A 26,372-nucleotide genomic window follows, 5' to 3' on the forward strand; every position below is an offset into this window, starting at 1 on the left:
ATGTTTGATATCCTCTTTCCTTCCCAAATTTCTGGGATTATAAACAGCAAGAGCCATAGAAGTTTATAATTAAGTCATTCAATATTTTTATAAAACAGTATAGTTTAGTATCATCAACTTACAGAATTTAACTTTTTTACAATATAGAAACATTGTGCGATGGCGGGCTTAATGCCTAATAAGTATTATTTACCTGTCAACGCAGAGTGGTACTAAAATTACCAGTAACCACATATCTTTTAACAACCCTTTGATATTTACATCACCGAGTAAGTATTAAAAATAACAATAGTATAAAAATGTGCCATGAATATCCCCTTGGAAACCTCTGAAAATATTTTCGTATTTTGCATATATATGTACTAAAATGAAACGATAAGTGTCTCTCTTAATAAAGAGTATTTCATGATGACTTTATTAAGCTTTAAAAAATACTATTTGTTGGAGTTAAAGCGAAAATTACAAAAACTAGTTTATTATTATTTTAGTTACATTTTTAAAGCATAGCTTTTAGCTTACAGGATTCTAAATCTGCGAGCCTGGACTAACCTAGATTTTTTTATTTCACTAGGCATACCGATAACACAGGAAATTCTGTGTTAAATAAATCTCTAAAAAGTTGTTGTTCTTGTTAAATCAAAAAATTTAACCAATTTTATAGGCATTCACGCTTAAAGGTACTTTTATTTAAAATAACCATTGCTTAAACAAACCTTCATATTTTTAAACGATAGGTCAAGCACTTACTGCAAGATATGTACAGTAAATATGTTCTAACTTTATACTGACGATTCAGAAGCGCAGGTAATTGCCTCCTTTAATAAAGAAATTTTGAATTTCCCTCTTTAAAACGAAAAATTTATATGCACCTCAAAAACAATTGGATCGTCGTATCTTACGGCAATAAAATATTGACATATATATTTTTTGTTGAAGGTGCTAAATATCCAAAATCTTTACATTATATAATGTAAAAAATTCGAAACTTAAATTTTAAACTTCTTGCTAAATAGTTCGTAAGTATTATTTAGCAAGAACAAAACGCATATTTTTAATTTATGATGTTGGTACTCCTCCCAACCGATCGGAGTTGCGAAGTTGGTTGCATTTGTTTTTTATTCGCGTTCTATTTTTGTGTGTGACGGTTCTGTCCGGCAAAAGGATTTGATTTTCCATTTCATTTTGATGATTTCCTTTTAAATATCGTGGGATACACCTATTTCCTCCCGATTGCGATAAATATCAAAATGCAGAACGGAGACGTTACAGCAGCGGCGGCTGAAAACAGTAAGTTTCGCATTTGTTGTCAATAATTTAACAACATTGTAGTGCCTTGTTTTCTTTTCTATTTTGTAGTAAATAAAGCCCTAACTTATTCAAATAGTGGCTATTTATACCAAGTTGTTGACTTTATAATCAGAAATGGAAGGTATTTTGATGTACCCTCAATTTTGAAAAGTATATTTAGGGGTTTGAAATTATTTGATATTAATTTTAAAATAATTTACAATCAAGTGGCGCGGTAGTAATTCCACTTGCGTTTAATTGCATTTGCGTTTCCAGTGTATTTGGGTGATTTCCTCGCTATTAGTCGTTGATACTGTGGGTATCTTAATTGGAGTGTGAAACATGACTCACATTCCTCTATTCTACCCACTATTGTATAAAAATGCAACTGATTTATTAAGCCGAATTACGTCGTTGACGCCGTTCTCTTTTCTTTATCGCGAATGTCTTGAAAAAGTTCATATCAATTATATATTTCAAACTAACATTTTATTCCTACCTTCATTCTGTCAAGAAATTCTTAGTATTTATTATTTAGATATTAGGTTTATTTCTCCAAGATATAATTAAAAAAAATTATGTTGTAGAGCTAAAACACGGTTAAAGTCTGCCTACCTTGTTACTCAATAAATTTATTATAAATGTTTCATATTTTTTGTAAACTCTTTTATATAATAGCTGTAACAGTTGCTATATAAAAATATTTACTATACAATTATTTTGTAAAATTCCAGTATGACTTATTGATCAAGCTGTAAATATTTTTTTTTGTAAGATACCCTCTTTGCATATGTTAGTAATACCAATCAAATTAATTCTATTTAAAATCATCTATTAAAAATCATATGCTTAGAATTAAGTCCAATGGTTGCAGAAATCATAACTATGTTGAGAGATGTTGTTGCAAAGTTTATTTATTGGCATACTTCAACCAACCAAGTGCACATAGCTTTAACAGAGTTGAACACAAATATCATAGAATATAAATTCAAGTGTATGTGGAATGCAAATTTGCTATTAAATTTCAAATTATGTGATATACATGTTTAGTTTATTTTTGAGGGTACTTTAAGAATATTAAATTCTTACATTTATCAACAACAACATAGCTCAATATAATTATATAGATCTCTGTTATTGAAATTGTAAACTTATCAATATTACCTTCTTTATCATCAATATTCCGATATTTAAAAATGTTTACACAAAGTTTGAGTGGAAGGTATCAACCCACTAAGCCATAAGAGACGGTTAATGTTAACCTTTTACTTCTATCAGTTTATAATAAAACAAAATATCTTTAATCTATACTAGTATATTAGGAGATACTACACTCTTCATCTGATGGCAAAACCAGTTTGATCCACTCATTGTGTCAAATATTCAACACTTGTATTGAATAATTGACATGTCTGTGTCCATGGTGACCACATTTAGATATAAGATTTAATATGTAGACTTTAGTTACACTTAAAATTATTTAGATCCAAGTGCATCAGGGAATTTTCTGGGTATCTACACATTAATTTTTCTGTGCAGTGTCCAAGAAGAAGTGAATTATTTATTACTTTTCAGATTAGTTTAATGAAAAATATTACACTACTTTTTAAAAAACTGTTGTAATAAATCTTTGAATATAATCTGTTCAGAATATGGCAACACTATTTACGATTTTAGGTAGCTTCATGGTGTGATTATTTAATAGCCAGCAGATAAATATTAATTACTATTACAATGATAAACACTAACTTTTTATTTACGAGTAATAAATTTTATGATAATAATTATGAATGAGCCAGGTGTTTATTTAATGTCATGCCACCCAAGATTTTTAAATATAGAATATCTAAATTCAATATTAGTTATATTGTTTCATAGGCGTATTAACATAAAACCGTACCTACCTACCCTTTCATTTGTTTTTTTTTTATTATTAAATTTTGAGTGATTTATTATGGGGATGTGAGTGTTGTCTCTCGTTCTTAGTGATTCATTCGCGCATTTTGATGTCGTGATTGTATGATGTTGCTGATAAGAATCTTTTGCTTATGTTTACGATTGAAAACTAAACTAAATTTTATTAAAATTACCGACAAATTATCGGTATAATACATTTTTCCTGATTACCTACGTCATTTTTTATGTACTCGACTAGGCTCCTGATTGGACATTCATGATGGAGATTTATAAACAATAAATAATCCTTGAAGATAGAACCTTGGAATCTAAAAATTGTTCATTACTAATAGTTCTGACTGTTTTCTAGTCAACGAAATAACTATGAGTATATTCATACAGAAGTGTCTAGTGTAGGTAGAAGCGAAAGGTGTAACGGCGAAATCTTTCTGTAACCTGCTGAAGGATTGTGGTCCAATGAAGAGCGACGAACATAATCTCATTTCTGAAACCGGCCTTAAAAGCAGCTTCGGTCTTCTTAAACCTGCTATGCAGGTCGTCAGTCGCGAGTATCGCACCCCGCAACTCTTCTTGCAAAGCGATGGATCCGACATCCGCACGGTGCATCCATATGCTGAGAAGATATTGCTTTTGATATGTACAAATGTACACTTCTTTTTTAAAGATTCACAAACATATTTATAATTGTGTGAATCTTGATTTCGCAGTTTAATTGTTTTAAACACCCAGGTTTTAAGTCATTGTTTATAAATTCTTAGTGGGTATGTTTCATTTAACTAAGTAACACTTATGTTTACCCACAAGACGAGATTAATTAATCTTTATATTATAGTAAATTGTAAATAACAAGAACGATATTAGTTATCTCCAGTTTATATAACAAATTGATTTGTATAGTCTGGTAGTGTTTTCTTTTAATAATTCTTGTAAATAATGTGATGCTATAGTCACACTGTGCGTATGTGTACAGGTGTTTGAATTACGCTGAATAATATACGCGACGCGACCTTGATAAGTACCGGAGGCAAATTTTGTTCTATAAACGACAGTGTGCTCTCTGCATCGTCTTGTTGAAATGTGTTCGATTTATTTCATTAATTTTTTGTCCTATGATTGGCATTATAAGAAGGCTCGAGGTCACCCATATAGGGCTAAGAAATGAGGATCAACAGAAGAATCAAGGACACAGAAACATAACTCGTGCAAACCAATGGTCGTTGAAATCGACAGTTACTTGTAGGTACCACATGCTAGTAGAAGCGGGTAGGCAACACTCTCTAATCCCGCTGGATGCGCGCAGTGTAAGACCAGTGATTTTGGCGATTTTTGGGGGAGGCCTTATGCTTAACAATGGGCGTCTATATCGGACACTGCTTATAATACACAACTATAATATGTATATCCTATGCTCCTTTTTTATTTTATTTTTTTCATAGTGGACAAACGATATTTGTCCGTAGTCATTATTAGTTTCTTCAGGTTTGAGGCAGAGCGATAAAGGCACTCGAAGATCTCCTTCAGGAATTTCAGTTCCAACCTTCACATCAATTATTTAACCTGAATGAGAAGGTATGCTCTTGGATAGTTTAAGCTACGTTCCATGTAGTCCCCGGGATGTGACCTCAGTCCGGGTTGCAACTCCAAACGTGTTTAGCGGTCATGTACCTGACAACGACAATTCGATCTCGGGAAACATCTAAAAATGCATAGAGATCAAAAAAGGTTGGGATGCATTTAGCAAAACATCCTGATTTGAAAAGAAAATGTGTTACGATATATATACTCAGGGCGAAGCTAAACGTAGTTTTCCGTTGAATGAACATTAATAGTTAAACTATTACATTAAACTGTACAATCCGCAATTAAATTATTATCTATCTGTACACATAAAATTAATAGTGGAAGTTTTAATACAGACTTAAAAATATTCACATCTACCTACGTAATTTCATTTTCGAAATCTATCGATGCGGTAATGTGGTCACTAGACAGTGATTATTTGTCCTTACCGTTGATTAGAAATCGTCTAGCTTAATGTCACGGCCTATTAGGTGTGCTTTTTTAAATATAAATGTTGTTATGTCCTTTTTCTAAAAAAAAATGTTATTTTTACTTTAATTTTTAAGTAATTCGAAAATCTTATGTTCACTTGTACATATATCACAATGCCCATGCGTAAATTTTAAATTTAAATAATTTATCATTAAGATTTTTTTATTTAGACCGCGTTTCTCAACCGGGGGATACGCTACGTCCCGTTGTGGGTAATTGAAAATTACTCTGGTAGTGGCGGAAATATTAACAAGTTAAAACTTTTAACTTTTATAAACATTATTGTAATGTATTATATACTTTATGCAGTTATGTTTAAAATATTAGTGGGAACGGAAAGTAATGTAGCTTTTAGTTTTAACAAGTTTTTATTTCTGATCAACAATTTATTCACCTGGGTTATCAATAACCTATTGCCATCTAAGTATACCAATTTTCAATGACGCAGCGGTAAAAATCAATCGGTGTTTCTGTAAAATATGTCGACAGAAACGACATTACTTTCCAGTCCCTCTAATAATTGAGTAATATGTTCAGAAATTTAAACAGTGATTGTCAGCCAGCAAAAAGCTTTAAGGCTTTTGCACCTATTTACAATGACCATGTATGAAAGGATCACTAAAATTAATGTAACTTTTTTTTTTAGGGTCGTTTATGCGAAAGGCACATAGCTTATAGTAGTACAGTCTGCTGGGATAGATTTTTAATATGTGTTAACCCGAGTTTTTAAAAAGCTTTTTCTTACTTTATTCAGTTCATTATTATATTTTGACCATAGATTATTGGATGGGGCGTTGCATAAATTATATGAGAGTAAATGACCAATACATTCACCTCTTTAAAGTTTTTACATCTATAGCCCAATAATACTATTCATAAAGGTTGGTATTTAACGTATTACATTCGTTGCACCAACTATCAGCACTGTTATAATAATATCCTTGAAAACATTAAAGAAGAATTCCTGCAGTAACTCTATATGTAGATCATTAGCTTTTAGAGACATTATACGGTATATATCAAAGATAAGATTGATAATAGACTTGTAAGAGAAACGAAACACGGTTTTAGCAGTATAACAGGGGTATACTTGGGGGGTAACTCGTATATGAAAAGTTTTATTAGGAATTACGAGAACGAACTGACCTTGTTTTAAAAATCAATCCAAATATCTAACTACCGCTACACTGATAAAAGAAATCTGACTACAATTTAAGCATAGTGACCGGATTTTGCTCATGAATTTTATGTTATCTCCTGGTATTTTTAGTAATGTTTGTGTAAATTTTAGTGGTTTTTATGTGCGTTTATTATTGATTTAAATGAAGAATCGCGGCAGTTTAATGTTCCATCCGCAACGTAAGTGAGTGCGTATTGATTATTGGCAAAAATAATAGGAAGATAGTGTGCTACCGAGAACGCTCTACCGCACCTTGGAAGACATGCAGTGGTAGGAACCGTGAAAAAAGGCGCATAAGCGCAGCCGCCAAGGCGTTAACGGCAGACTAACTAAACGGAAGGGAACGTTCCCCCACATACCTAAAGCGCGGTGCAGCGGCTTCGGTAGCACTATATCGGTATGTAAGTTTGAATAGTATAGATATGCTTTGGGCTAATTGCCGATAGTAAATTATAAACGTCACAACCGGATATAATTAAGAAGAGGAGAGTAGTACGAGTTGTTTTCAATTGCACTATTTTTTTAAATTGTTATTAGTTTTATAAAAGTAGAAAAGATTCCCAATTTAAATAAAGTATGAAAAAACTAAGGAATGTTTTTATTAAATATAGGCTTTTTGTTGTTGACTAAATAAAAATATTTTAACAACGATTTTGACGTCTTAACAAAAATAATTTTAAGTGATGTTATACGGATATACTTGTAGAGGATACCCAAAGGAAAGAAAGCCTTTAGGCATTAGACAAAATGTAAATAGGGCAAATTAATAAATATGTTTCGAATTTAATACATAACTTAACAGAGGTATCAGCTTAGTCCGGATTTGCTGTAGTTAGCGATATTACAGACTTGATTAGAACTACCGGCTCGCTGCAAGGGGGCATTTCAAAACCCAAGGAGCATAACATTGGGAGTCATTGTCATACTATCCATCAGTTCAACGCTTTTGAATATATTACGCTTTTGTGTTTTATATAAATATATGCTATAAAAGATTAATTGTAAATCAAAACCCGCGAGAACCAAGGCGTAAAGTATTAAGTGTTTTGAGTTTTGAGTAATCACAAAACCAGGAGTGAGTGACGTAATATGTTACTACAATGTAAGGTGTAGTTTCGTCTGCATACGACAGTTCAGTTGTGTTTTCAAGCCACACGCTTCTTAGACTACCTACTATACTATAGTTCGTATACTATCTACTATATTTATGTCATCATCAATATATATATTCTGACTCATCGCGATATACCGGCAACCATGTAGTTTAGAGACTTGAAATTTGAAAGAAACATTCCGTTCTGATAGAGGTCAACTTAGAATGTATTTTACAAAATTAACCCGCAAGAGAATTCAACGATTTAAAAAAATGCTAAAATTAAAGTACAGCTGTTGTAGGTAATTATTGGTTCTATATCGTCGACATACCCACAAAAGACCAAGAGTCATACGAAGCGGAGGACTACTAGTTTTACATAAGATTGTTAATGTATACGTTTCATATTTATTTCAGTAAATTCACCGCTTCCACAAGAGGTGACCAAGCAGGCCTACCGGCTCAAAGTATGGCGGCATTTGGAAAACAATCTTTTGGCTATGTTCCCGCGTCCGGTGTTCAACCGCATCCCCAATTTCAAAGGCGCCCCGGAAGCGGCCGCGAGATTAGCCGAACTGGATGAGTTCAAGAACGCGAATACCGTGAAAGTAAACCCGGACAAGCCGCAGGAGCCCGTGAGGTTAGTAAGAATTAATAATAAATTTATAAGATACTAGCTGATCCCGCAAACGTTGTTTTGCAAAAAAAATATTTTTAATTTTCAATTTAAAAATAAGGGTTGATCGTAGAGGGGTGAAAATTTAGGGTTGTATGTATTTTTGTATAAAAACAAAAAATTTCGTCAAAAAAATAAAAAAAAATTTTAAGGGTGAACAACCCTTATCACTTAGGGGTATGAAAAATAGATAGTAGCCGATTCTCAGACCTACTGAATACGCATATAAAATTTGGTAAAAATCGGTCAAGCCGTTTCAGAGGAGTTCAAGTTCGAACACCGTGACACGAGAATTTTATATATTAGATTTGCATTGTCGTCCTATTAACGACATGGTGTGTCAAACTTTTACAGCCTTGAAAAAAAAATAGTACTGGGGATAGACAAACTTCTTTACCTTTAAAGTCTGGAATAAAATTTATGAGCACCGTTTATTTACGTTATTACTACAAAAACTACTCACAAGTAACACTAATTCGGTAAGACTAGTATATAGGGTCCCGAGCCCTCCAGCTTTGTAATTTCAAAAGAGGTTTTATACTTTTTTTTTATACCATGTCCCTCCGAAACCGCAGAATTTGCAATTGCATCTTATGTTGCAATATAAGTGACATTAAAAAACCAAGTTAGCAAATCGCAGGTAAAATGTCTGCAGTGTAAATTTAAAAAAAAAATAATTACAGTAAGACCTTTAGGAACGTGCTTCTTTCGTAATGTATAAAACAGCGACTGTTTTTGAGTTTCCAGAATGTTCAATTTTTGTAATCTACCTGTATTGTTTTTTTTTTTTTTAATTTTAATTATACATCATATCGTTTTTAAAGTTAAGTCAGCTGTATGACCTATTATCCTTTACTCAGTAAATAAATACAAAAATTAAGAATATATTTTCTTCTCGTCAGGCGCTGATTAGAATATTAGGAAATACTTATTATACCAGAGATATTTCATAGATAAATGAATTTCTCGTTTATAAAACTAAATTAATTTTTATTTAAACAACGTTAGCGTAGTTTCAACGACTGCTTTACTTCATAACTTTGTATATTTTCTTGACTCGAAGCTTTATTGAGGATGTAAGCGGAAAAAACGGTGAAAATCATTCTTACACGAAAATATTTTTTGTTGTAAATCGAGACACGTGTTGCTACTGAGAATTTGCGCTAAGAATTTTTTGTTCAATGTTTTGGACAGACAATGTAGTAGTCTGGCGCTATAAGAATAAAACCCAAGATATTTCTACTCAGGATTTTTAATTTAGTTTAATTTAAACTACTTCTAACACTACTTCTATTATAACAATTACTACCACTACTCTGGCAAACATGAGACGTATGAGATGGTAGGTTTCATTATCCTAGCAACTATATTAGATACAGAGCATACTCAATCCAGTATACTGAAATACCTATGCAGTATAATTTAACGGTAGAAATAATACCGGGATCTATCAAGCAATACTGACCTATGGACCATTACCTCTTGCATGAGAGACTTATCGACCTTACCTTAGATAAGATTTTGTGTAATTACATTTTTTTTATGTTTTTATTCTTCTGGCTTCTAGTGATTTTGTTTTTGATACAGGCTTAAATTTCGTCTATATTGTTAAAGTTTTCGTTATGTTGTGAAAATAATATTTTTTAGCATTTTTATACTTTTGTTCTTATGTAGTGAAATTAACATTATTTATTCTGTAACAGACTTAAATTTTTGTCTGCGTCTATGTAAGAAAGTAATGTTACTGTAATAGCTATTAAGAACTGAGATCTTTTTGTCAATAAGTTGTAGTGAAAGTCGTTATTATTTTTTGCTATAACATAAAAAAACCACAATGCTCTTTGATCAGCAAACGGGCAATAAGTTTTGTTTTCGGTACCAGTTATTGTAGTGTCGGCATAGCGTGCCGGCATGACCGTACCAATTACGAAACCACGTCCAATTTCTTGGCCACTGCACTTCATTATATACGTTTAACAACTTCTTGTAGAGGTAGCCATTTGAAAACAAGTACCTCGCTGATAATGGTATTCTTGGTCGTAATTTTATTGCAACGACGTTGGTTGTTAATCGTAATCTCTTATGTAGCAAGAAACTATTTCTGGTTTATCTTTCTACCGTATATGGTCGCTTTTTCGACGTGATTCTTTCTTGATACTGGTACAGTATAAATATGCGAGTTCATAGATATATAGAAATATTCCAGTACTATAGTGTGCAAATTTTTAAAATAATTTCTAGTTAGAACTTTTTTAAGCAGGTTTGGACATGTCCACGGTATAGTTAATTTTAAAAAATCCGTCACTAACCTCATCGGTTCCTAGTAATTAGTTAAAAATGCGTTTACATGCGGTTGAATGTTACGGAAGTTCTTTAACTTTTATGTTGCTTGTGTGTAATATCTTGTTACTTGCACAAACTTTAAAAAAAAGTAGCCTCCTGTAAACGCGGCGTTAAACTTAATAATTATTCACGCCCTCTTGTTAAAAAGAGCGCTATTAGCTTTTAAACACGCGACATAATTAATGACTAGGTCTGAACACTTATCTACAAGTTAAAACACTTTACATTAACATATTTACGAAAATTAATATATATATTCTATGATACCATATGTTACTTACGAACACGCACTTGTTTACCTTTCTAGCCACTAATTCGATCTTCCGATTGCGTTGGCTATATTATTTGGTACTATTAGTTTCGATTGTAAGAGCCCATGCCGTACCACATGCTACTATTAGGCGCAACGTGTTTGCTGAAGCGTAAATGCTTTTTCTTTATCTATTCAACGATGCATTACGCTCACTGGCTGAATTCGCTGTTTTTTCTTTTCATAATAAGTGTCGACATTTGTAAGTGATACCTCTAGCTTCTAACAATTCAGAGCCTTCTTGATAGCAAAAAAATATATTGGATAACGACGAACTTGACTCTTGCTCCACCACATATATAAGATAGGTGGTACATCCCTTTGGCCAGCAGTTTCAGAAATAGCGCTTTCTATGCTTCCAACTATAAATTTCTTTATTTATTTTATTTACACTTTATTGCCTGCTTATTGCTTTACAATAATACAAAAGAATTAATTAATATAGAGGTGAAAGAGGCTATCTCTATCAGACAACATTTCGATGGTGATGAGAGATATGGAGAGGGCAGTTTAGGGTGTAGATACATACATTACATTTATATATATATATATATATATATATATATATATATATATATATATAATACGTATATAATATTCGCCTAGAAATCTAACAAAAAGTGCAAATTGGGGGTGAACTTCGATATGGTTCGTTGCTATTGCCTACCTAATATCACTACTAGCTCTTCGGAAAGCGTTGGCGCGGGAAGAAGTGGCGGAAGTAACACCAGCGCTTATATCTAGGATGATCGGGGGTTGGCATCCCCCTGTGATATACGATCATTCATCAAACATGTAGATATCAAAATAGTTAAAATGTTTTTTTTTCACATCCCATATGAAGAAGTAATTTTAGCGCTGAAGAATTACTTTACTGATAAAACTCGGTGCTGTGATATTCAACTGTATTATAATATATACAGGGTGAGAATGAGTTAATCGCGTCTATCAAACATCTCCAGGAGTAGTAAAGTAGCAAAGTTGTTGAAATTAATTTTTGTCTGTAATGGAAATTAAATTGTTACATATATTGACTGCCTTTAACATTGTCACTCATTTTTTACATGGTATGGTTGTATAAATTTATCCTATATTTCTTATATTTTTAATATCCTGATCTGTGAATGTTTAAGTATTTGATGCGTTCTTGTTTTATATTAAAACGTGTTTATAATGGTTTATTTGCAGCTTTGTACATTTGTGTTAAGTCTTAATGTGTTTGGCGAGTAAAGTGAAGTTCTGGTAAGCGTCGTATTGTTTTGGGCTTGGCATGTCACATCTGCCACTACACGCGATCAATTGTGATATGCGATATTAGCGAGAGGAAACTTGTTCTATTTCAGCCTAACAATCTGCTACTACCCACACAATAATGAAAACACATGAATAAAACTACAATGTAAATATTGAGTTTATTGCCCTCTTAATCTAAATTACTATCAAGGTTAGAAAAAACTTCAGCGGAAGAACACCACGTACCCAGCTTTCTGTAGGAACATAACATTGTTTTGCATACTTGCATAATTGTTTATCAAATGATAACCCGCATGCACTCTACTGTTATTATTTAATTTTGTGCGATTAGAACAACGCAGTAACACTTTTGCTTTACTTGGTTACACTTTACTATTACACTTTGCTCTCTCCTACTTACGCTTAAAAAAAATGAAACAAATGTCGTACTTTTATTTTGTTTACTATTTTCGGAGAACTTACGGCTAGATAAACTAATAATAAGAGCACATAACATCATAAATATATAATAACAATACATAGTTATGTTGTCTGTATCTTAAATATACAATCCTGTTATCTACATTTATGTTATATTTATTCTGTTTCCGTTTATTTATAAATATTTAACAACTATTAAAGTACATCATTTGGTAAATCTATTCCTAAATATCATATTGTTCAAATATATACGTCCACATTCATGATATTTATTTATGAGAGTAGTCTAATATACTTATTAAACAACTTCACGAATAATCCTCGTGATTAGCCGATGTTTCTTAACGGATATTTTCGCAAGAGTATAATCTGTTCATAAGCGCAAACTTTAAATTTGAGACAGAAAAAGTACAGCAATACACAAGTACAGCAAACAAAATTAGGACAGCCTGGACGCCAATTTATGTAACTTTGGAGATTATATCGTCAGTGAAAAAACTTCACGCATGCACGCATCTCATGCACGCAATCAAGGCAATGACGTCTCGGACGTTACTGTGTCTTGCATATAGCATTCTATAGTTTATTTTGCATTACAGGCTCAAAAAAAAACTTTATTATTTGGTAAAAGACCGCAATTTTCATTTTGGAACATGCATATATAAACATTGTTTTAACAGGAACTTTAGGAATTCAAGCGTTTTTAGGTCGGACTATAGCAAGCGACCAAGCCTGGGTTCAACCCTCAAACCTAAAATCTACCCTCCGTATGTTATTAGAGTTTATCTTTAGATCGTAAAAGGATTCATTTCAAACTGTCTTTTCAGCCGTAAGACTGTGTACCACTGGACATAGGCCTTCCCTATCGAGTGCAAATAGTAACGGTTCCGACTTACAACGACCTTAACAAAGTCTTTTGTCCAACGCTGCGCTAGCCGGTCGGTGGTGTCCGCTCCAGAACTTTAAGCTCCCTGCTGCAATCTCTTCTCTACGCTGTGATGTGCCCACTGCAGCTTCTACTTGCCAAAAGAACGTGTAAAGTAATGTCGAACATAATCCCCTCCGTGGTACTTGTGACTTTGAACTTGCCAATGAGGCCTTAAGACAGATACTATGCTCACTGCCGTAAATCAAACCTCGGTATAAAAAATTAATAAGTTGAATAGATTACATATTATAATTGTAGCGAGTCAAAAGTTTTTATGACGCTGTATAATATTGGACTAAATTAATTCAAACGACTGCCCGCAAATGACAGCCTTCACGCGTCCGTATACAGTGTTGCATTTTCCTTGCACTAACCCACTTGGACCCGTAGCAAAGGCCGCTCCCTAATTTGGACTCGTACGTGTACTGCCCACTGGTTTATTAATTTGCTAAACCAACTAAAATGTCAATCTTCACGTGTATATGGATTTAAATAAAGTAGAATTTGCTAAAATGGGAAATACTATATTAGTAAGAAAACTTTTTCTCGACGCGCCTACTGAAATAAAGTCGTACAGTGAAAACATCGCAACAATTAATATACCTATTGGAGCACTGGTTATGTACAGTCGGTAAAATAGTTAAGATATAAAATAGTAGGTGTTAGCCGAACAGTGAATACCAGAAAATAAACTGCTTGTCTCATTATTTAAATAAAAAAGTAAATTAACAATTCTAAGGATGCGTTTACAAGCAAGTCATTTGCACAGTGTAAAGGGCTTTTTGTTCCATATTTTATGTAATAAAAAGAAAATTAGCAGTATAATGTACACAAAAATGATAGACATTAACATGTAACATTATACAAAAAGTTTCGATTACTAATTTTTCACAGGTACATATTTTTTAATTAATAATTTACTAAGGTGAGTCCTTGTTTATTTTTATTTATCGCTTTCTTGTAATGAATCCTTCTTAATGTTTAATTCGTCGCTTAATGTGTATCTTAAACAATTATAGCAATCAACATACGAGTATGACAATATACTTATGAAATTCAAAAAACAATTTGTTGTACATTTTTGGTCAACCGAGAAGACCGCTAAAAATAAAATAAATAATTACTCGTACATATGCGTATTTTTTTTATAAATAGAAAGTTTCTATAATACATATATTTATCGCCGAATATTTTTTTGGACACCTTTAAGTTTTCAAACTGGCAATATTTCCCGCCGTATTGCATTGATGTCTTCTTTAAAGCGATGATCCATGTGTCGGGATTGGAACGCTGCCAGCCTTACAAGAATGATTGCTACTCTCTCGCTATGATTCATATAGCGGTGAAAGCGCTTCTTAATTCCATCACGCGAGTCTTGCTTGTTTGATACCCGAATCACTGTGACATACGATCACAACCAACAACCGATGCGTACGTAGCTAAATATAAACGTAATCATTCACAATAGGGGTAACCTCCTATAGTAGTGTGGGCAGTCATGACTGCCAGGAATTTATTATACAAATTTTTGAATTTCGATTTCTATATCGTATTTTTCATATCAAAATACGAAAAAAGTTTAAATATGCGTATAAAGATTAAAATCCCTAGTTCACTTGGTCACGCTATAACATGAGAAGGACCTTGCCGATTTCATAATTTTTTTTAAGTTTCCTTCTATACTTTCTTCCTTAATTTTCAGCGCGGCATCATTTGTATTGTCGATAAATAAATCACAAGGGCAATTGTTCAAAATCCATATGTCACATGACATGTGTCCTGATCCCGCGTCGTAAATGCATCAGCATTGGAACTAACAGTGTTGTGACAAACATAACAATAAACATTTGAAAACGAAAATAATTTACTAATAAAGAAAACTAGGTGTTTCAATAAGTTTTAGTATTCATTAGACTTCTGTGACTACCCACAAATTTGATATTTCTCTTTATGTTAAGCTTTAAAGTTTCAATTTAAGTATTGTGTATTTTGTGTTGATTCGTGGTTTTTAGAAGTTTTTGATAAATTGATTTACTACATGAACAAAATTAAATTTCCTTGAAACAAACTTCGCCTGATTTCTTTTTGTTTAATATATCTCTCATGAGCATTTTTATGATAAATCTAAAGTAGTTTTTTTTTTTCAATTACATTTGGGTATGTCCTAGCGATTATTAGTTTATTTATTGAAATCCCGATGTCTATCACACATATACCAAAAATTAACAAAGCAAAACAGGTGGCAATTTATAGGTTATATTTATGTTACCTAATAAAGGTAATTAAAATTAATTTATAATTTAGGATGGAAATGTTCGTAAATTATTATTATTGTTATTTCGTCACCGACTTAAGAAGCTATTTACTTAGGGCAACTGTCGCACTGTAGTATCACCTGTTTTATCACTTTGTATTAATTATTGGAATAAAAACTAAAATATATTTTGTTCAAAGGGTGATCTGCCTGGAACAGCACAAGTCACTATACGTGCCGGTGCCGCGTCTGCAAAACGGCTTCCTGAACAGACTGATGCTACCTGAAGGCGAGACCGGTCCGGCCGCTATTCGGAAAGCTGTTTCGCGCAATGGCATGGAGACTTTCGGACAACCCATAGGTACCGTCTTATAACTGTATGTGTCTTAATTAATTCATATTCAACGTGCAATTTTGCTTTTGAACTACCCCTTATCGACAAGCACTCCAGCCAGATATTATGTATACCTGTGAATATTAGTGGATACTTATAATATTTTAATTATTTGTACGTAGGTATTGAAGATTCAGTGTCCTTAGACTTGGTCGTGATGGGTTCCGTCGCAGTATCCAAGGAGGGCTATCGCATTGGCAAAGGAAGAGGTAACACTTGTAAATTGCTTAATTTTTAATAACTTACTGTATCTGTATCGTGTTTCTTTTGTTATTTGTTTTGTTTTTTTTTTTGATAATTTTTAGCTTAAACTGATAGAGATTTATTTATTTTAACTTAGTATTATATACAGATATTTCAGACTGGTAAGTTGATTTAGAACTCGGATTGTTGGCAGAATTTTTATAACACGAATAATCAAGTATTTCTTTTCTTTTAATAAAATAATACAAAGGAGCATGGTATCATATCACATTCTATGCGTATTAATAGATGTGATATCTGTCGACTACATCGATGAATTATAATAAACGGTGATGAAGGCGAAATAATTTAATTTTTGAATTGACTAGGTTACGGTGACTTGGAGTTTGGCCTCATGATGCACATGAAAGCGATCAAACCCACAACGCTGGTCGCTACCACTGTTCACGATTGTCAAGTGAGTGTTACATTTAAAGTATAATACTAGCCAAATCTTAGTGTTCTATTGCAGGTAACCGTTGTAGACACTCTGCCTGTTTAACAATGGAGCTCTTGAGTTAGTTTACTTTGAAGAGGTTTAGGTTAAGTGTCGGAAAGCATTCGGCAATGATTAAAAACATTTGCGTAAACAATAAGATATTTTTTATTATTATGCAATATTATTAATCTTGGATCACTACTTTTGCTCATGCCTTTTGTGATACAAACATTTATGTGTATGTACTATCATAATTTCTGGTTTTACACAGGTTGACATAGGCCCCTCATAGATTTCCCATAGAATCGATCAGAGGCAGCTTGCATCCAGCGTCTTCCGACGACCTTACAGGGTCGTCTGTCCACATTTTAGGTGTACGTCTTGCACTGCGCTTGCTGACCCGTGATCTCTGCTCCCGAAAATTAAGGCACCAGTCGACAGTCGGTTCTGCGCGCTACGTGATCTGCCCACAGTCACTTTATAATAATGTCGGTTGACATAGCCCAATGGATTGTTCACTTTTAGTCTTCTACGGAATTTTGAATCAAAAACGAAATCTGCGCTTTCCTTATTCGATTTTTAAAAGAAGTCTCGAGCATAACCCTCCTCCGTGTCTCGTCAAGCCACCGTAAGCTTGCCAAAGAGGCAACGTTTTAGTGCCAGAGGTCCGTTACTGGTTATACACATTGGTCGTAGACTTTCGTCGTAATTAAGCAGATCTGTACTAAGTAACGAATGCTAAATATACTTTGATAAGTAACTGAAGTTTTTCATAACAGGTGTTCGATACGCTACCAGCAGAGTTATTCGGACCTCACGATGTCCCCGTTGATCTTATTGTCACGCCAACACAGGTAATTAAATAATTTTACTTAACTGGCCCATATTCCACTTTACATATGAAGCTAATGTATATATAGAATTAATTGTTATTTAGAACATAAAAATTCATAAGAAGTTTTGATATACAGTATGATATCTTTTATAACATATTTGATTAGTTCCGCAGTATAGAGAAACGTATGATTGATTTGATGTATTCTCGTATAGCAACGTATAACGAGTTTTATAAAGATGATACACGTTGATTTGCTCTTGTTGTACTCCTCCTGTGCTGCTTTTTTTTCTTTTCAGCCGATACACGCTCACTGTAAAGCATAGGTATCTCTGAAAGATTGCCTTATTTTAACTATGTCGTCGGCCATCTAGTAGAGTGAAAGAAAGCGTATCCACGTCGCGACAACGTTGAACGGCTATATACTGCACGATCGATGTGCCCCGCCTATTGCCACTTCCGAAGAACAAGTCTTCGAGCTACGTTCTCCGGATCTCCTCATTTTTTGATTCGATCTCGCAGTCAACTCCGAGCCTAGCCCTCTACATTGCTCTCCGTGTGACTTTGAGCCCTCTTATGAGACTCATCGATCGTAAGCGACGACATTCTCTGACCCATTTGTCATCACTGGCAACACACAAGTCCAAGACCTTCGTCACAACGTGCAAACTTATATAAAATTGACTATTAACTGTACAAATCACTGTAAATTGTACAGCATAAAAATTTAACGTGAGAGATCGCATTATGTGAGGAACCAAAACTGACGATTTACTAAAATTTCGTGTAAAAAAGGGGATCATCATACTCAAAAACTAACTTATTTGATTGTCAAATGTTATGTCATAGTAAATGTTTATTGCATTTAATAACATTTAAATGCAATAAACATTTACTTATTTGTGTTTTTTGTTATTTTTACAATATTTTAAATATCAAAGCATTATATATATGTCTCATTTTAACAAATCCTATGTGTAATTTTGTTGATTAGGAGTTATCGAAGTAGTAAAAAGTCGACATGATTTTATTAAATAGGTGATAGAGACTCAGCGAATGAGTCAGAGACCAGGAGGCATCCTTTGGCATCTGCTTTCAAACCGCCGGATACAACTGATGCCAATACTCGGCCAACTGCGGGAAGTCGAAATGCTGTGAGTTTGTTTTTGCTTTCCTTTTAAATTCAAAATTTATTCATTCAAGTAGACATTTACACGCTCTTTTGAATCGTTAAATATTATAACATTTAATATCAACTATGTAATTGAATCAACAAACCAAGTTCCACACATTTTGTTCAACTACAAACTCTTGAATGCTATATGATTTTTAATAATAAACTTAGAAAACTTAGAAAATAGGGATCATTGATATCTTATTGTCACATTGTGATACACATTACATTGACGGAATTACATGTTTGGTGGAAGATAATGGTTTAAATTTCTCGCAAGAATAAGCTGCAAAATGAAAAGCCAATATGTACCTTCATAGTTGTAATTTATTTTAATGGTTTTTTGTCATGGTAGAGCCAGTATTACCAGAAGTACGTAAAGATTAATTTACGACAAATTTCAAAGGAAGTACAAATCTAATTTTACGTAGTGATTATATTCGTTTCTTATTATATAGAAAGCTAAGGAACATAAAAGAATATTCCTGCGTCTCCTTAACGTTATGGTTACAAAGATATCGTGATGAGTCAGTGCATAGGTGAAAATCTCATGTACTAATGATTATTAATACGTGTAATAGCTTTAAAGGGATGGATGTTAAAGCTTTTACGCCTAATTCCTCCCACCACAGCATAAAATGATCGCTCTGAAATATGTCAATAATTTATTTTTTCTATTGTAATTAGACTGGCCAATAACTTGTGGTAGTAATAAGTTTGCAATGACAGATAAACAATAATTAATTTCAAAATATAATAATCCGAATTTTTTAAACTCCTTTTACACGCATTACGTTATTTATTATATGAAAGCATTGATTTTTGGATAGGATGTAGCATAGATTAATTGACAGCAAATGAGCTTTACATTCACACCTTTAAAGCATTATATCTATAGCCAATCAGCCTGTTTAGATAGATTTATTTAAATTATATTGCTTCAAAATGATCGCATAGGGCGGGACGAGCCTGTACGTTGAAGGAAGAAGACACAGACGTAGAAGAACGCACGATCAACCGGCCCCGGCGTCCGCGTAGGCGCACTCGCTCTAACAAGAGCCAGAGCGAAGGAGAAGTAAGTCTTACACTATTAACTCTTCTCTTCTGATTTCATTTGCTGTTACCAATCGCGAAGCTTAAAACTATAATTATTCCCCTCTTATTCTAGTGATATTTTCATCGTCAGAATTGGTTTAAGCAGTCATTTTCAAAATTTGATGTTTATCTCTGTAATACATAAGTAAATGTATTAGTCTTTTTGAGTACATTATATGTTTATGATATTCTAAACTATCTTGTACAATGTATACGTCGACTGCACCCGAATTGTCCTTCCCTTGTTTTCACACTATGGTCGTCTGCAAGGAATTCCTTTGAGTAATAACACCGTTTATTGTAATGTGTTATTATTTTTCCGAAGTCCAAGAAAATCAAAAGATGGTAAAAAAACTTAAATCTATATAACACCCATTAGATCAAAATGGAAAAAAATATACGTCGTCACCATAATAATAAATATTATAATATTATTTTGGGACAAAAATAGTTTGTCTGTCATTTTCATGAAGAACTTTATCGTTAGATAGTCTTTTGTACTTTTTATATCCTTAAATTATAAATATAATTTATAAATAGAAATTATAAATGATACTTACGCGTCCAAATATACTATCTGTTTTTTACATCGCTAGTTATATTCTTATATCATAATTCCAGCAATTTACAACGTCTTACAACCTGTAAAGCCACTTTGTGGATGGACGTACTACACTTGCCTGTTTGAGATGTCTTTTAGTTAATGAAACTTTTATAAAACTAACATAAAAATTTTCACAGGGCAACACCACAGAGGGCGAGGAAGGTAAGCCAGGAAAGCCGCGACGCACCGGTCGCCGGCGCAACAGCACCAAGTCCAAGGACGGCAAAGACTGCAAGGAAAGGGATCCTAAAGATGAAAAGCCACGTCGCCCTAGACGCCCGCGACCCGTTATCGACTTTTCCGTAAAGGTAAATATTAATGGTATAGGTACTCTATTGTTTGGAACAGCGAGGGATACGATGAAAAGGAAAATGCTAAGGCATATCGTGTGTCGAAGTGTCATAAGATACTGAAATGAAACTGCTGATGTACCAACTATAATTATGTATTTTGTTATTATCTGTTATTACATTGTTAATTGTAATCTTCACATGTATTAACTTTTCTGTCATTAATGGGACACGACTAAAAAACTTTATCATATACTTATCTTATGTTATTATCTTTTTTATTATATTATTTTTAGTATGCAAACTTATAGTAAGTAACAGAGGTGGCCAAGATCCTTGATTTCGGAACTGGTGTCAAAATTTTAATCTTTTCACAAGCCGCTATTAAATACGTATTTATATTTTTTGAAAAACTTGAATAACTATACAAAATGTGTTCAAAGTTGCATATGTTTCATATATATTATCGGTAATTTAAATGACATTACGAAGCGTATATGGAAAGGGAAGTCAGGTGCATTTATCGAAGGCGACGGGTCGACCTCCTCTGGTGTATTATGATGATCACTAAAGCAATGTATACTTTTTAAGATATCAAACATCAGTCCCAATACAAGAGTTCGCGATCTGAAGCAAGCGCTGACTGAGCGCGGAGTGAAGCCGCAGATCATGGTGTGGAAGGTAATTACTGTGGAATCCTAACAATATATATTAAACTTTCAAAACGTTAGTGTAATTATAAGCAGCATCTAGCGTATTCCAGCAGCCTTAAGGTCTTCTGATTACATTGAGGTGGAAGTCTACGCTGCGCTTTGCCAGTTCTGCGCGCTGTGGTCTGACCAGCTTTGCAATCCGCTGGGCTATGTCTGTTATTACTCCTGATTCGACCTTAAAGAGAAATAAAAAGCAACACCCCCTCCATAGCTCGTTGAGGAATAGTAACCTAATTCAAATTAAATCCGATGATTCTAATCTATGCAGTATATAAGTAATTTTGAATAATATGTTATTTGTTTCTGTTAAAACTTATTACGAATTCTACACATACATATTTAATTGTTAAGCCAGTGAAATACAAAATAATTCAAACTTATACTCACGCTTAATACTTCTGCTGATATATCTAAATAATTATCATCAATAATGATTGAAAGTTATTAAGACTGTAATAATTTTCAGGGTTTCCGCGGCTTTTGTTACCTACATTTCTTCAAACCGGGACCACAAAAGGTGGGTAGCGTTTTATGTATTTTTTTTATTTGTTATAACCCTATTAGATATTGACCTTTAATTAATACATGGCTAAAAAGGTAATAGATACTTTGTGTCCGACCTAAAAGGCATGTGCGCTTTCAGCACGTCAGGCGTTACATGTAATGTATATTTTTTAAAATTTTTGCTTCCAGCACTAATCAATTTTAGCCAGCCTAATGGTCCCTATAGAACAATCGTAGTAACCTAAAATATTATTCATCTTTCGAAAGTGTATTTGTGAAAAGGTCGCAAAAATGTTATCATCAAAGATAGCAGATTGGCTTTATTTTCTTATACATACATCAATAACAAATAATCTTGTGTTGTTATAATCATATTATATATCCATATATTATATATAAAAGATTAATATCGATAAACTTCTCACGATATTTCTAGAACGAAAAAGCTGCTCGACAGCTGTACGAAACGAAATTTCACCTGCAACCCTTTGCAACCCCCTGGTTGAGAATGCGGTCATCAGAAATGCCTATTTTTAAACTATAGCTCGAGACTTGGCAAGCAATATTAAGCATGTTAAAAATTACTAAGAATGGATTTTATAAAAGTAAAGTTGACGGTGGAACAGCTTGTCAGATTTAAGAGACGACCCGAGAATCCCCAGGTAGTCCTCGGGCTTCATTACATCATCAGAAGCTTTAAGAATTGCCTAATGCCACTTTGGAAATGTTAATTGATAAAAAATATTGACTCGCATCCGTAATAAAAACATATGTTTGTTTGCCCCAGGGTGAAGGTGATAGCGCTCCGGCAATAAACATGGAGAGCGTGCTGACGGCGCTTGCGGAGATGTCTTTGGGCGGCAGCGGCGGCGGCGACGGAGATGAGCCTCGTGAAGAAAAGCCGCGCACCTTGTGCGTGGAGCCTGCGCCTCCACGCCAACCGCCGCAGCCCGAGGTGGTACGTGACCTTTATTTATTATAGTGTAAATAAAGTAACTTTAATATTTAAACCTTTAATTTTTAAAAGTCCAGGTGGTGGACCCCCAGGGGTCACAGAAGACTGCGGATGTCTACATAATGCTCTGGCAAAAAAATGGGCCTTCACAATTTACAAGCCCAGGGGTCCACCATAAATTATCTGCTTTTTTAATATTAAAATTCTGTGTAGCGTCACAAGGTTTTGCATGAAAACTTTAAAAAATAACACTTACACCTCAGCATTGTTTTCATGATGAAAGATAATTTGTGATCTCGCGCCTTCTATTTATTTTATTATTGTAACTGGAAACATAATTGTTAACTGTGCACTTAAACAAATAATAATAGATCTTTTGTTGCTATTTGCGTTTGCGTTGAGCGCTATAGTTACTATAGTTGTCCAACAATACATAGAATATCTTTTTCATGAATTTATTTTTAATTTGTGTTGTATCTATGGCGATAAGTTATTTGTTAAATGTTTTGAAAAATACTTGTATTTCATTTTTCTTATTTCATTTCTATTTTTATTCTATAATTTGTCTAAAAAGAACTTGCATAATTATATGTTTGTAAACTTTTCTTGAATATTATTTGATAACTAAATCCTTTAATAAATCAACTAGCCATAGCGTAAATAAAATCGGTTTTATCATTTGAGTTTCTTTTTGAACGTGTTACTAGATATTAGAAAAAAAATATTTTCATTCTTTTAATTTTACCCAAAACATGAGGAATATTTAAAAATAAAGTAGATTGCTGCGATGGATTTATTTTTATCTGTGACACTTTTTATAGCGAGCTGTGTCGGCCCACCTGTTTAGTATTATCTGTCGGGTCGTTGGCATCTCGTTGGCGTTAAATCTATTTTCAGAACTCTTCATTTCCTTTAATCCTTATCCTTAATTGTTAAAGAAACTATTTCAAAACATTTATGTATCTATGTTATAAAAACGATGAAGTATTTTGTTAGTGATATTTTTATATGTATAAATTCAAGAAACATTAAATCATGTCAATCCACTTGACGTAAATAATGCTTAATACAGATACATTTTTGACATTTCAAGTGAAGTCACGACTATTTAACTATTCATTTCTTTAAATGTTTTATAACTACCCAATAGCTAAAAAAATGTAAAAATAAAGAATTGACGCAAAACAAATTTGATACAAACATCTCTGGTTAACATGTGCAAATATTTTTGGAGTAAATTATAATAAGCAACGTTGATTAAAAAAACTGTTAAACGCATTGAGTTAAATATTATTTATATAGAAAAAAAGAGAAAGAAGGAAAGTTTGAGTTGATTTTTGTTATCAGCACACGGTTCCAGCAGAACATTAGATATCATATCATCCATCTTAACCCGCTAACACCTGATGAAGATTTAATTCAAATGTTTTGATTATTAAACTTTTAAGTTCGTTTGTAAGAAATATTCTTTACAAAATGATAACCATCATAAATCTCTTCAAATAAACGGCTATTTTTAAGAAATCATCATTTCAGCCATAAGACATCAACTGCTAGACAAAAACCCTCCATAGAGACTTACATGGTATAGGCGATTCTTTTTTATAATACGTAGTTTAATAAAACGTTAGTTTTGGTTGTTAATCATATATCAGATAGTTGGGGATGTACTTTGTCAAAAATATTTATTTGCAAAAAATGGAGACAGATACAAGACATGAGTACATTATCATCGTGTTAGCCAATACTCAACGTCCACTCATTGAGTTACTAGTAGTCAATGAATAATATGAATTTCTTTCAGAATTTAACACCAGAAGCAGTTGTAGATTGTCCTCTCGCGCATTCGCATCTTGAGAATTTTGCTTACAAAAGTACTTTCCATAATAAGCCAGCATTTCAATCTGTATGCGTAAAAATACTAGAATGCGAAGTACTAAAGAATAGTGATATAAGTATTTATTTGTAAAGTGGTTGTTTGCTACTTTCCAGGTCCACTGAGTTGACGGGCGAAGCAATCGACGCCGGGTTCCCAGCGACATTACGATAACGACACGCATAAAACACATCACAGACGTCGCTTGGTTGCACGCGGACGTGACTCTTGTCACATTCCGACATTTATTTTTATTAGTGTTAAGGTTCATTTTCCCACGCGCCCGGGCCCCGACGCCCTCGCTCTCCATACTTCATACTCACCTGGTAACCCATTAGTGAACGTGCTGTGCGGTTCATTTGTTCGAATCTCTTTATTTTGCATTTTTTTAAATATTTCTGTTGCAAAATCACTTGTATTCGATTTTTTTATTGTGGCAACACAAAATGGTTTTATTTTTCCGCCAATTGTAGTACTGATTGCAATTGGAACACGAAAGCTTTTTAACCATAGAGGCTATTTGATTTTATTTTACCCCTACTTTTCTTCGCTTCAACTCGGCACGGTGATTGTATTTGAGTATATTGATGAACGCCTAACGGAGTTATATTTGGATGTTTAGTTGTTCTCTAGTCTAATGTTACATTTTACAGAGCTGCATAATATAACTTTGTTGTCTCTCGATTGTTTAATAGTTTATATATTCTATGCATTCTTCCGTAAAAGAGAAGCTATATATTAGTAAATAGTGTAGGGAGTACACTGAATTATAAAGTCTTAAAAACTTTTAAGGTGCTTTTGAGCGCGGGAGTCCAAACTTGTGTTAAAAATTATTTTGAAAAAGGATTTGATTAGTGTTTAAGATTTATTTATTTTTATTAAAAGTCTGGTTTGGACTCCTGTGGCCTTTCTTGTTGTATATTTGTGCCAACTTCGAGTATGAAATACTAGTTTCGTAGTGTGATAATTAATGATCTTTAATAAAGTTTTAGAACTAATTTTAACATATCGAAGCGAGTTGGTATGGATACGTTTAAAGTCTATTAGAACTATGTCAAGGTTACAAGACTCGATAAATAGATTACTGTCTTAAGATAAATTGAACAAGAAGCTATATTCGTGTAATTGTTCAGGCGTCAGAAGATTTATTTAGCGATATAAATATGAGAGGTATTTTTATATAGATTGTTATATTTTTCGAAATTTTTGGTTGTACAATTGCTATGTATAGGCTTTACTAAAGACGAGTACATTTAAATGAGCATTTTTTTTCCTAACATTGATTTTGCGTACATTGACACATACACACGCAACTTACGCGCACACACATAAATATGTTTACATATACAAGTGTTAACACTGCTGTTTACTTTTGTAATTTTATTACATTGGGGTGGCAAGCATGGACGAGCGTTTTTGTTTTGTATTTTTTTTAATAAATTTATTTAACACTTTGTTTTTTTTTTTTCTTTATTTTCCTTTTCAGTAGTTAGACAATTCTAGGTGACCTATCGTGAAACTGAATGTTGTGATGTA

At 33.2% G+C, this 26,372-nt stretch overlaps 1 protein-coding gene across 1 annotated transcript; it reads left to right on the top strand.

Annotated features, from left to right (window-relative positions):
- Positions 1–1,116: 1,116 nt before the first annotated feature.
- Positions 1,117–26,290, top strand: lost (methenyltetrahydrofolate synthase domain-containing protein lost). Its single transcript, XM_068769327.1, has 13 exons — positions 1,117–1,287; positions 7,947–8,169; positions 15,915–16,075; positions 16,231–16,317; positions 16,681–16,769; positions 17,570–17,644; positions 18,664–18,779; positions 19,757–19,874; positions 20,636–20,806; positions 21,380–21,469; positions 21,968–22,018; positions 22,793–22,963; positions 24,953–26,290. The coding sequence occupies exons 1-13, from the start codon at positions 1,248–1,250 to the stop codon at positions 24,959–24,961; spliced, it is 1,401 nt and encodes a 466-aa protein (XP_068625428.1). The 5' UTR covers positions 1,117–1,247; the 3' UTR covers positions 24,962–26,290.
- The last annotated feature ends 82 nt before the right edge of the window (positions 26,291–26,372 follow it).

This window comes from Battus philenor, unplaced genomic scaffold (genome assembly GCF_028537555.1).
Source record: "Battus philenor isolate CCGP_79_NKW_IND1 unplaced genomic scaffold, ilBatPhil1.0.hap1 SCAF_28, whole genome shotgun sequence".
Classification (NCBI taxonomy): Eukaryota; Metazoa; Arthropoda; class Insecta; order Lepidoptera; family Papilionidae; genus Battus; species Battus philenor.

Bases quoted from the DNA above. Each gene is read 5' to 3' on its own strand.
- lost (XM_068769327.1), top strand. From the start codon at position 1,248: ATGCAGAACGGAGACGTTACAGCAGCGGCGGCTGAAAACA. The intron at 8,170-15,914 runs GTTAGTAAGAAT...TTTTGTTCAAAG, and splicing joins AAGCCGCAGGAGCCCGTGAG to GGTGATCTGCCTGGAACAGC. The intron at 18,780-19,756 runs GTGAGTTTGTTT...ATGATCGCATAG, and splicing joins CTGCGGGAAGTCGAAATGCT to GGCGGGACGAGCCTGTACGT.